We start from the raw sequence: 12,973 nt of genomic DNA, 5'->3' as shown, positions 1-12,973 counted from the left end.
ATAAATACTATGCACATAAATACTATGCACATGAGGGATCATATATGCATAATGCATTTTGGGGTGAGGGGAAACAAAAGAACTCTTTTTTTAATTAATGATTCCACTTACAGAATTGTGATCCCAACAATAGATAACAATACACATCCACAACTTGATCCATGGAAAACATCACAGAGAAGTTAAAAGGCTTAGAAGAGTCTAGGCAGCCCAGAAAAAGTAATAAATAGCTAACGGAAGGGAAAAGTCCTTAATGTTCAGATTTAGATTTAGTTTTGAACTCCTGGACAAGATGTCTCTCTACTGTTGATAAGAGATGTAATATTGCCGTTTTAAAAATCTGTAAATTAACTATATCCTCTTGGAGGGCAATATTTGTCTGGGATGAAGTCTGAGTGGCTTTGTTAATTGGTCTCCTGCCCCAAACCGAAGTGTTGGCAATGACAGCCAACCATCCTTCATGCCCAATGGAGTTGAATTGGTCCCTTCTGCTTGTTCTACCATCTACAGCCCACAGCAAGCTGGCACAAAGAGTCACCCCCACAGGATTGTTCTACCTACTATATTATATTAATATTAATGTCACAAAAAGAAACAAAAGTTCAGCAGCTCACACATCCTTGAGCCAAACCTACCCTTTTAGTGAACATCTATATTAATTCAATTACAACTGATCAGTCACCACAGCATACTGCAAGGATTATTAACATCCGATATTAGGGGACTTATGGGAAGTAGCCTGTAATGTATTGAGCACAGTTTTGGACAAAAATCGTCTATTATCAAATCAGGATCTGCAAAAGGAGTGAGGTAATACAAAATCCAGACACTTGGCAACTGGCTCATATTTATGACGGTTGCTGTGTCCTGGGGTCATGTGATTACTTTTCGCAATCTTCTGACAACAAAGTCAATGGGGTAGTCAGATTCACTTAACAACTGTGTTTGTTACTTAACAACTGCAGTGATTCACTTAACAACTGTGGCAAGAAGGGTCATACAATAGGACAAAACTCACTTAGCAACATAAATTTTGGGCTCAATTGTGGTTGTTAGTCGAGGACTACCTGTAGTCATTAATCAAGGATTACTTGTATCATAGAAACAGTTTTTTACATTTGTTGGGTGGTTTTCCTCATCCCTCCCACATGTCTTTTCCTCATGCGTGTTGTGTTTCAGATTATAAATTTAAGGTTGTTATTATTATTATTCAAATTTTTGTAAGCCATCAGAACTTTTTCAACTAAAAAGATATTGGATAAATAGTATACAATCCCACTTTATGTATTTTAGAAATCCTCAAACTAATGAAAGCACAGCTAAATGTAAAACCATAGGGTTAAAGCCCTGAATAGTTATAATATCTTGTCTTGTTGGAATGCCTATAATAAATCAAGTGTTATTCTGTGTAATGGTGTACATATCGTAATATCATGTAGGTCAAGTTCTGCTGACTGTAGTATTAGCTTAAGTTGCTAACTAAAAACACTGAAGACAGAAGCTACATAGATAGTCCTTGACTTACGATCTCAATTGGGACCAGAATTTCCTTTGCAGTTGTTAAGTAAGTTGTCCTTAACTAAATCTGGCTTCTCTCATTGACTTTGCCTGTCAGAAACCAGCTGGGAAGGTTGCAAATAGGATATTGCAACCATCATGAACACATGCCAGTTGCCAAGCCCCCAAATTCTGATCATGTGATTATGGGGATGCTGCAATGGCCGTAATTGCAAGTTTACTTTTTTTTTTAGTGCTGTTATAACTTCAAACAATTGCTATATGAATGGCTGTAAGTTGAGGACTACCTGTACATGATATACTATTTAAAATATGACTAACATTGTGGACTTTTAACAAATTCTGTATTTATGAAACAGAAGATAAAATAGAAATGTAACATTTGTTCATTCTAATGATAAAGAATGCAGAAATCTTAACTGGATGTACTTTTGACATCGCGGTCTGCTAAACATCACCTGAATCAGCAGCAACCTGAGCCATAGGAAAGAGCAGTCCTAGCAATACAGCAATCAAAAACCTAAATGGCAGTCTACATAACTCTTGTACACAATATCAGCAATACGGAAATTATATTAGGTTTTTTTTCCCCTCCACCTTTACATACCTATTTTGTGAATAGATTGTTCGTATCTCTAACGTAAATATACTATCTTCATGGCCCAAATAACAATAAAAACCACTAGCCCCCTTTGTCATATTACCACTTCTCCCAGATACTGAACAAAAGGGAGGTTCTTGTTCCCAACCAGATAAAACCCATGCAATAGATATAAATCATTATACCTTCTTCAGTGCAACAAATGCCCAACTAGGGTTGAGTGGATATTTTGTACTAGATTTCATAGCATTCCAATTCTCAGGTTAATTCCACATTGGAAACATATGATTCAGATATCGAGATCTGAAAGAGTACTACCTTAGAAGACACACAATACTGTATTAGGCTGGAAAGAGAAAAAGGGAGGCGATTTAATTTTAAGCTATCTTTTCCTTGTCCCTTACACCCCTCCCTTTCAAAACGGCAGGAAAATTAGGGATTCTAAAGGATCATGCTAATAAATACACTGGGATTTGTGTGTGTATCTAGGGACATATCTTCCTCACCATGGCATCTGTTTATTTATACTGTATTAAGTGTTTTATCAAGTAGGCTTTGCAGGGTCTATGACTAATCGGGAGAGCTTACAAGAATAAACTGCAGGTAAAACACAGTAATAAAACTCCAATCAAAACAGAGATCACAGATCAATCAGACTAAACCAACCAAAACCTGCCAGAAGAAAATCTGAGAAGGCACATCAATGTTCAGTGACAGGCAGTAAACCTCTGGCTAGCCTTGTCCCAGTTAGAGAAAAAAAAAAAGCAGACCTGGGTCTGGTTAATACTTTGATGGGAGACCTCCAAGCCAATGGGCTAAATTAGGAAGTAAAAAACAAGAATCCCAGAAGAAAGGGAGGATGCGAGGAAGGAGATAATTCTCAGATATCCAAGCCGTTTTACATTTGAAAAACTAAAATCTTAACCTGAACTACTGCATTCTGAACTACAATCTTATTGCTACATTCATAATCCCATGAAAATGCACTCTGGTACCGTAAGCCAAAAGTGATGTATTTAAGGCATGGGTTCTCCATGGGAGAACCACATCGTGGTTCAGGGAGCCACATCGTGCCTGACTATTTCTTGAGCAGCCACAAAACTAGCATATGTAGTTGAATGAAATGTTCTGTTTTCTTCTGAAACTTTTCTTTTCTTGGATTTATCCATGGTTGGCCTACCGGGGGTTGAAAAGCTCAATTAATAGCGTGCCGGCGGGTGTCGCACATTGGCAGTTATGATGCATATTTTGAGTGACAGGGAATCGCAGGAGAGAGATGAAAGAGCCACATGCGGTTCCAGAGCCGCAGGTTGCTGACCCCTGTCCTAGACACCACTGACTTCCTCAAGACAAGTTCAAATAATGCATCAATCCCAATGGATTTATTGGTTCTGCCTGAAGGAAGTAAAATCCCCCCCCCCTTCTGACCTTTTAAAAGATCAAGAGGCCTACTAGGAGCTAATGAAACATCTATTACACGTAATCGTCGAGATACAACCCCCCCCCCCCAAAGCTAAATATAACCCCATTTCAAGGTTACAATATCTGCAGTGGTCCTGCAACTATTCACTCTTCTGACTCACCACAGGGTCGCTACAGCACTCTCCTGCCTCTCTCCCATTCCATCCCACTGGAACTCTGGAGGACTTGGGCCTCCTCTCCAAATGCCCATCATGCCCCACACTTACCTTTTGAAGCTCTCTGGACATCATATTGTGGAAGAAGGGAAGGCCGTATGTACCCAGGCTGCACAGTCTAAATGTGGCTATCATTTTGTCCTGCTCATTTGTGGGTGGGCCAAAATGGTGGCCGCCAGCAAAACTGCATCAATTTGCTGCCTTAAAGTGGTCTGCACATATAGGAAGCTTCTATACACTGCAGAAAGGTTTTCCAACACTGCAGATCTTGGAAAGACAGAAAAATAAAGCAGTTTGTCCCGAACTGTGTAGGGGCGACCCAAATGCAACCGCCATTTTGCAGTGGGACAAAATGATGGCCGCTTTCAGAACTGTGCCAAGAGGTTGTACACAGAAGGAAATCATTCCAGTGCCCTGGAAGGTCTCAGAGCTCTTTAAAAGATAAGGGAGGAGGAGGGAGTTTGGGGTAGGAATCAGGGATGAAATCCACTTACATTCCACTTACCGGCTCTGTTGCTAGTTTGATTATTCTGGTTAGGCCCAATATAAGAGACTGTAGACTTTCTTGTATTAATAATGTTTATTTCTCTTGTTCATCAGGAACACTTTTAGACAGCTAGCAATCTGAGAGGAGTAAAGGCTTATATACAAAGGAGGCGGGGCGAATGGTAAGTAGTAACCAATGGCAAGGGACACGATGACATCACACAATGACATATATACAAGCACACATATTTACAGAGAGCAGGTTAGGTATTTTCAATTGTAACAGGCTCAGAAGTGCACACACCCCACACACACAGACCCTCTGCACATGTGCAAAACCTGTGCATGCACAGAGGGTACCGGTTCTCCAAACCACCTGCCACAATCGCTACCAGATTGCCCGATCCGGTTTGAACCAGGAGCATTTCACCCCTGGTAGGAATCAGGCCTAAGGACTGGGGAATTTGGTGGGAGTGGAAAAAGGCCTACAGGGGTCCCAAGGCATGGGAAGTGGAGCATGTCGTCTCTCGGGGGTGGAGGAGATCTTGTGAATCCCAGGGCAAGTGGGCCTGGGCTTGTGTTAGGCCTCCAACAATCTCTCCCACCCAGGAGGCACCCATACTCTGCTTAATGACCCATACATTCATTTTATGTTTCACTGGAGATAGCAGGGAGGATGGGGTGTGGCATTAGGTGACACGTTTCACCTAATAACTGCCACAACTGCAACTGTAATGGGCAAGCTCTATTATGGTCATATCTCAAGGACTACTTGTACAGAATATTTGGCTCTCAGCTGTAAGGAGTTAGGGACTATGTTCTGCACCAACTACAGGCTGAGTGGCCTTCAAAGTCAGCAGCAGGCAAAGCATATGGCAGCTATATAAAAACTGGAGAATGGAACGACTGACATACCAACAACATCTAAAGGGAAAGACAAGAAAGAAAATGTAGTAAAATACATACAGTTGTAGTTTATTCTATAAAATGGGAAATGAAAAGCTAGATCTCACAGTTTAATTCCAATAGTGTTTTTAGTAGGTAATTTACTATGGCTGCCATGTGTTCCTTTAAGAGACTTTCCTCACCCATTCAACTAAGACTTAATCTACCAAAAAAGGACAGAGATGAAGTATACAATTAGCTGAAATATGGCCACAAAATTTCTTGACCACATCACACAAACTGAAAATCTTCCATCACAATCAGGTGGCCATATAATCAAAATATACAGCAGCATGAAGACAACTAGCCATGATACTAAGAAAGTATCGCTTACCATGGAGGCAACATACAGTTCAGCAATGTACAAAAAGTCTATGTTCATTGGACAAGTGGAAGGATTTATATAGCCTCTATATTTAAGCTTATAGATTTCTGCTTTGCTTTGGAAATCTGAAAGTCAGTTTCCAGAATGAAGTCACAGCCATAATCAAAGAGGCAGGCCCTTCTGTGTATTTAGGGTTGTCAAAGGAGAAGAAATACTTTTTTTAGTTAGTCAAAAAACTTTATTTACCGTGTAGGTTAAGTCAAGACTTTTTATCTACCTGGTATGCACAGGGAAAACTTTTAATCGCCCAAGCTCCACTGTCTCTAAATGTTTAATTTCATGTTCCACTGTTTATTTTTACTGTTTTATTCCTTTGTTATTGTTTACATTTTTAATCATTTCCCCACCACCACCACATTTGATTGTTGCAGGTAGCCCACAGTAGACCCATATTGAGATGGGCAGCAAATAAATTTAACAAACAAACAAGCAAACAAATAAATAAAATGCTATTTGTGAAAACAAGTGGATGCTCTGGGAAGAGACTTTAAATCATGGTGTCAAACTTGCAGCATTACATTGCTATCAAGTGAAGTTTCATGACTTTTTTCCCATTCGCAGAGCTGGAGTAGGCATGGCCTGCATGTGACACATCCAGCCTGCAGGCCGCCAGTTTGACACCCCTGCTCTACGTAAACCAGAATTGGAAAAGAACTCTTCACTTGAACATCAAAGTGCTGTTACATTTTCCACTGCAGCAGAGAGAATTCCAGTTCTTGGCCTTGGTTATGCTCATTAACTGAATATAACTATCAGTGACTTATTTCAACCAAGTACTAATTTGCAAGCACTCAGAACTAATTATCCTTTGGTGAAAAACAGAATTGGTGTTATTTCAGTATATATCCTTTTTAACGGGTCTGTAAAAAGTCATTTGCCTTGCATTACACCAGGAACATGACTGAGATAACACAAAAAGCAGAGCAAATATGGTTACTGCCTGACATCTTTGGGTAGAAATTTTATTAAGTGTTGTTTCATTCCCAGGCCCTGTGGTACAGAAGTGATCAAATACCTGTGGAATTCCATTCTGAAGAGGTCCATATTCAATAAGCTTTCAAAAAAAAGTGAGATTTTTGTAAATTGCTCTACAGTGATATACTTAAAAGGACTGTTCATTAAAAAGATTGAATTCACCCGCTCACAAAATACAAGCTCAAATATTCACTTTAATTCTTGAGTGGCATTCAACTAATACCTTAGTTGCAAGATAGGGCACAGGACTTGCACAGTCACTTAGCAGAAGTCATGCATGCTATTTCTCATGAGGTTTTCTTTGGAATTAACACCATGGAGATTATTTCAAATAAGCCTTTTTAAACAGAACGAAAGAGTACAGGTAAATTCTCACATTCAGATAGCTGCAGATAGCATAGAGGCTATCCAAAGGTCAAAATAACAGTAAGATAAATACTAACTGGGTTCACAACATAATAAGACATAAAGTAGGTTGGTTGATTTGGGGTAAACCTAGCCACTGCAATGTGTAAAATCATGATTTATACAGCTTAGTATGTAGAGGAAAAGCAGCAAATGTGGTTTACCAATAGACCTTAGTAAACTTAATAGTTTATATGTTCCTCAGCTATTGAGTAAAGTGATACCTCATAAATTAATTTCCTTGTGATTTAAGGGATTGCAAAGCCTCCAGATGGGATACATAGAATATATTCTAGTTATTAGTATAACCCAATTATTTAACATTCTTCCCCATGCAATGCTGTATTCAGGCTCAGTCAAGAATCATAGCAGTTCACAATTACAGATGCATACACACAGTTTAAACAAGTGTCAACTAATTCAAAACACACCTAATATTAGTTCAAATATTTATCTACATCACTCTTCATTGAACCTGCATCACGGAGAAAATTACTTGAGCTGATCCTGAAAAGACATGAAAGTTGTATCTATAGCAACCTGTCGCAATCAAGCACCTCCCAGATGCATTACACTGCAGTTCCCAGAATCCTGAAATAACATCAAGTTTTCCAATGTCCAACAATGAACGAATGAGAGTTATGGAAGCACATCAATTGAAACAAAACTTCTATTTTTGAAACATTAAAACATCTGCACTCATAAAGCTCTGTTGCTTCAAAGTTGTCTTTGGTTTTCTACACAGACATCTACATGCAGACAGCATTACTACTGAGGTCACAGGCAAAATAAAGCACAAACTGCAAAGCAGGTATGCAAGTCTATCAGAAGACGCAACTGCTGTAAGGCAGTGAATTCATATTCTGTTCAGAACTCTCTTACAAACTTTTGGGAATCCAATGATTTCTTCACTGCCAACACAATCTTCAAATAACTAAAAGAATTGTGTCTACATACGCATACAGATGAATATCACCAAATCAAATTAACTGTATTACTAGTAGAAAGAAGTAGAAAGGCTCAGTTTTATTGTAACAGCAAATACACGGTCAGCTGCTGATTGAGGAACAAATCACAAACTTTCAAGTTAAGCTATCGTTAAGTGAAAGCAGAAAGCCAACCAGTTGTCACAATGTGAAGTTGAGCTTATTCCCACCATCTTCATGAAGAACATCAGGAATCACTTTGCTTGAACCTTATTGTTCTGGAACGAGAGGAACTGTGGAATTTAAATAATGTTGTTAAGGATGAATATGAAATCACATTACATAGGTAAACCTAGGAGTAGCCATCACTGTACACGTCACCACATTCTGAACCAGTTGTAGCTTCTGGGTGATCTTCTAGAACAGCCTCATGTAGAGCACATTGCAGTAATTTGAACAGGTCTTCAGAACCCTTCAAAACACTGGCTCCCAGTCTCCTTCCAGGTGCAGTTCAAGATGCTGGTTATTACTTTTATTATATAGCACAAAGCTAGGTTATCTGCAGGATCATCTCTTCCAAAGGACATCTACCTGTCCTCTCAGATCAGATGCATTGGGCACATTCCTAGTCCCTTCCCTTTGCTATATTATGGAATCTAGGAAGCCTGCTTTTTCCATGGCAGTCCCTCTCCTGTGGAATACCCTTTTCCTTGAGGTATGGTAGGTCTCTGCTCTCCTTGCCTTCCAAAAAGCACTTAAATCTTTTCCCTGAGCACTTGGGATAGAGTGAGGTGGATGAAAGAATTTAATGAGGGACAGCACTAAAGTTTAGTTTCAGTGCCGAAGTTTTTTTTTTTAAGTTTATAGTTTTAATAGGTATATGTATTATGTTGTTTTATTGATGGAGGTTTAATTGTTAATTGGGAGCTACCCAGAGTTCAATATAAAATAGGCGGCTACAAAAATGTTTTAAATAAATAATTGCAATGATGGATGCACCATTAGAAAACCTGAAGAATCAGGTTGGAGGCAGATCAGATCCACCTGGAGAAAATCTGTCTATGTCAGCATTCTCCAAAGGAGTCAATATTGACACTCAAGGGTCAATGAGAATATCCAAGGGGTCAATCTTATTATGGTTTGTCACACAGTCATCCATATATTCAGACTGGATTTGACATTTTTATCTGCCTATTGAGTCCTTCCCAAGGGTTAGGCAGATGTGGAAGTCTGATGATGTTACAAGATATTATTGCAGAATCTAAATTGTTCCAATTACCTTCTGCAATTGACTGATGATGAATTTGTCAATGCCAATAGTGTTCAAGTGGCACTCCAATGATTTTGGTATTGCACCCAAGGAACCTATTAACAAAAATATTATTACTCTAAGTAGTGTTTAGTAAATTGTTTTCATATAATAATGTTTGGGGGATCAACGAACAATCTGAAATTTCATGAAGGGGTTGATGAGGTCCACAGAATGTGATTACTAACATTCAACAATGACACTTAGGCAACCAATCAATCAATCATTGACACAATTGAAAACTATTCAAATGATTGATGGAAAATAGTACCACTGAAGTCAATACTGGTAGTTGGAGGCCACCCAGAACTGCTTTGTCATGCCAAGTCCACACATGGCATGCCACATGGATAAATTCTCATTCTGTAATCTGTCTCCAACCTCCTGCCAAATCTTCTTGAAATGAGAACAAGATGGCACAGAAATCCATTATAAGGAAGGAGCCAAGCTGGATGTCCAGCTGGCATACCTTAAGTATTTATTAAATGAAACAAGCCATAGATTTTCTAAAACAACTCTGCATTATGAGAGCAAAAATGACTCTCAGAACAGAGGTATTGGAACATCAGGTAATTAAGCACTGGAATGATGACAGGACATGGAATAAACAAAGATCAAGCCACAATTAGAGTTACTAGTACTGTAATTAATTTTTTCCCATATAGATCTAGGCAAACCATTTCTGCAGATGAAAATAGAGTTGTGGACTAAAGTAAATTCCACAATACTGACCTCAAAATATAACCACAACTTCACTAATATCGTAGATATTCTTGGGAAGTGTGACACCCACTGCATTTTATGCAAGTCTGACTATATATTATTTTTGGGTAGCAAGGTTTATTTTCTTTTTTATGTTTTTAATCAACCACTGTTAGAAACTTACAGTTCAGCTTACCAAGCTTCTTTTTTAAAATATATTCCTCAGGACAATCAACAGTTTGCATTTTTACAAAATCCTAGTCTTTCCGTTCAGAAAAATACTGTGAGGCCAGAGAAAATTCCATTGTTTTTTACTTTATTAAGAGGCCTCAACACTCTCTAGCTAAGTGCTGATTGTAAGATCTTTGGGAAAGGAATTTGTCTGTAGCTCATGTTATTCTGTAAAGTTCCATGCATGTGCTAACTAAACCACATAGCAAATCAGCTCATAAGCACGTTTTTATTTATTTATTTATTTAAATTATTTATTCAATTCCTATAACTACGCATCTCAAACAAGTGACTTTGGGCTGTGAGCAATCATAAAGCAATTAAAAACAATTACTACACAATAGAAAAGTAACTAAATATGGCAGTCAAGGAAAAATGTCATCATCATAGATGCCAATATAGCCAGAGAAAGGGGGGGGGGGGCAGTTCAGATGCCAATAAGATCTGGAACATCCTCAAAACTGCTTAACACTAGTTCTCAAATACGGAATATAACAAATATTAAACTGTTAAGACCAGATACCACACTCAATCAAGGCCCAGAAAACAGTGAGATACTTTTATAGTGACATATTTCCGGTTCTCAGTACCTACTACTAAAGTTGCACATTTCTTCAAAAGGGGGGAGGAGATCATAGGTAAGGATGTCCATTTCCATATTACAATGTCCAAATAGCTGCCATTCTCTCTCTTTGAAAATGCTATATTGTACATTTAAATATATGAGGAAGCTGAGATTGGATGGTGCTGGAAAGCAGTCAAAGAAAGACCAGAGTGGCCAAAGCAATCTTTTTTTCCCAGAAATCTAGAGGCAGGCAAAAGACTAGCTTTGTGCTTGGCGGTAAATGAAGACGGGGGGAGGGATAAAATGTGAGAAATCACCTTATCTTTACTTCAGCCCTCCATCGGTTTTTCCAAGGCTTTGGAGAGAGGCGTTAAAAAAAAAGTTACACCACTTTTCCTTCCTCCACGTATCAAAGGACGGATTCCTTTCTCACTATTCAATAAATTAGCCCGTTGGATGAAAAAGCCTGTGTAGACAGCCTGGCCATAAGGACTTGACCCGAGAGCTTTTATAGGACCAAAACCTCCATTTGGCTGGGAGAGATCACTGCAGCAAACGGGGAATCAATTATGCAATTCGGCCGCCCCGAAAAGCAGCAACGTTTGTGTGCCTGCCGTGTGTGTGTGCGCGTGAGAGAGGGAAAATAGAGGGCTGGCCACCAGCTTTTTCCTTTCCAAACACCAACCGCGACGCCTGTCTCTGTCCTTGTCTTGTTTAGGCGCTGTTTACTCACCGAGCAACTCTTACAAGTGGCCTTTCGGAGCTCATCCCGCAGCCTCTGTCCCGGATCCACTCTTCCCCCAAGATGCAGCCAAGAAAACTCCAAGAACATACCACCCCCGAAACGAGAGGGGCCCCCGATTCAAAGAACTGCTCCTCCTACGTTCAGCGAATTCTCCCTAAAGTTTGAATGAGCCACGGCAAGTCGCACTTCTTCCCGCATTCGTCTCAAATGCAAGCTTTCCATTTCTCCCAACCTTTAACCGTAGTCTCACGTAAGACTCGCAGAAGCCTCTCTGCTCTGTCTTCATCTTCAAAAACCGCGTTCCGAAGTAAGATCAGGCGAGCCCCCTGCGTAACTTTCTCAAATCTAGTCTTTGCAATACGCATACTACTTGCGACGAGGGGAAGGGAGCCAAGTCTATGGAAAATGAGCTCAACACTGGGCATCAGAACAATACTTTCCCATAGAAACCGAGACTTATATTTAATTCTTGGTTAACTCCACTCAAGTTTCACCTTCCACTTCCTCCGGAGATTTAAAACGCACGCAAGGATTTAAATCTGCATTGAAAACTGTCTGCAGATTTATCTGCATTGGCCTTAAGGGGGGGCGGGGGGAATTGGTACAGCTGCTCATGCATAAGCTTTACAAAACCCTTTATCAATCTAGACTGCAAAAGGCGGAGGGGGGGGGAGCACAAGCTCAGGAATCCCAGCAAAAGAATGCAAATAACGTCAATGCACAACTAAACTGCAAGCCTGCCTTACAGGAACTCTGTGTGTGCGTGCACGCCGCGCGCCCGAGTATGTGCGCGCGTGTGTGTGTGTGCTTGTGTGCCTGCAAAAAGCACACAGATACTAAACAGGAAATGCAACTGAGAGCTATTCAGCGCCTCAAACTTCAAAATGCAATGGTATCCCGCAAATTGCATGCATGCAATTCCAAAATGCATGAACGACTTTTTGCATATCTGCAAATAACGCAAGTCCGAGCCTTACCTCTCTGAGACATTTTCCCCTCTGCTTTGATGGGGGAGGGGAACACAAAAGACTTTGCCTTCTGTAGCTAGTTTTGCAACAAAGATGCAAACTGCAAGCGCTCAATCTTCATGCAACTGGAGTTTTTCTGACTTCTCACAGCAGATTTCCTTGCAGAGGAAGGAGCTGCAATTGCACGCCTTGCAAAACAGATTGCAAAGTGGGGTTTCTCCCGCTATTGCAATGGGAAGGAAAGCTGTGCTGCACCTACATGATGGGCCAGGACTGGCAGCTAAAAGCTCCAAACTTGGATCCGAGTGTCTTAGTGCGCAGTCGTCCTTTGCACGACTAGCGCGTTGATTTCTGGGTAATGTAGTTCTTCCGAATATTCACGCGAGGGTGTCCCTTAAAAAGACTATCGGCTTCATAGTCGACGAGGTGTGCAAGAGGAGGCATCTACCTGGAGGCAATCGATAGATTCGGTTGAATGCTTTGATCTTCACTATCATTGCAAAAGGGAAACGGCGGCTCACTGTCTTCTGTTCTCTAATCCATCGGCGGCTAAAGAGGCGGCATGGAGAGCAGAC

The 12,973-nt window shown here is 40.2% G+C and overlaps 1 protein-coding gene across 2 annotated transcripts in view; it reads right to left on the bottom strand.

Annotated features, from left to right (window-relative positions):
• Positions 1–12,647, bottom strand: part of MAP2K6 (mitogen-activated protein kinase kinase 6) — a 104,337-nt gene extending 91,690 nt beyond the window's left edge. Inside the window, exon 1 of one of the 2 annotated variants that reach the window (XM_034412708.3) lies at positions 12,408–12,647. In XM_034412708.3, the coding sequence (XP_034268599.1) occupies positions 12,408–12,420 (13 nt within the window). In that variant the 5' untranslated portion in view covers positions 12,421–12,647. Of the gene's footprint in view, positions 1–11,691; positions 12,186–12,407 lie in introns of those variants that run through there. The other variant, XM_034412707.3, reaches the window with a different exon arrangement.
• Positions 12,648–12,973: the final 326 nt, after the last annotated feature.

This window comes from Pantherophis guttatus, chromosome 2, assembly GCF_059756535.1.
Source record: "Pantherophis guttatus breed Tessera chromosome 2, ASM5975653v1, whole genome shotgun sequence".
NCBI lineage: Eukaryota > Metazoa > Chordata > Lepidosauria > Squamata > Colubridae > Pantherophis > Pantherophis guttatus.
This window is presented reverse-complemented; position numbering and strand designations above follow the sequence as displayed.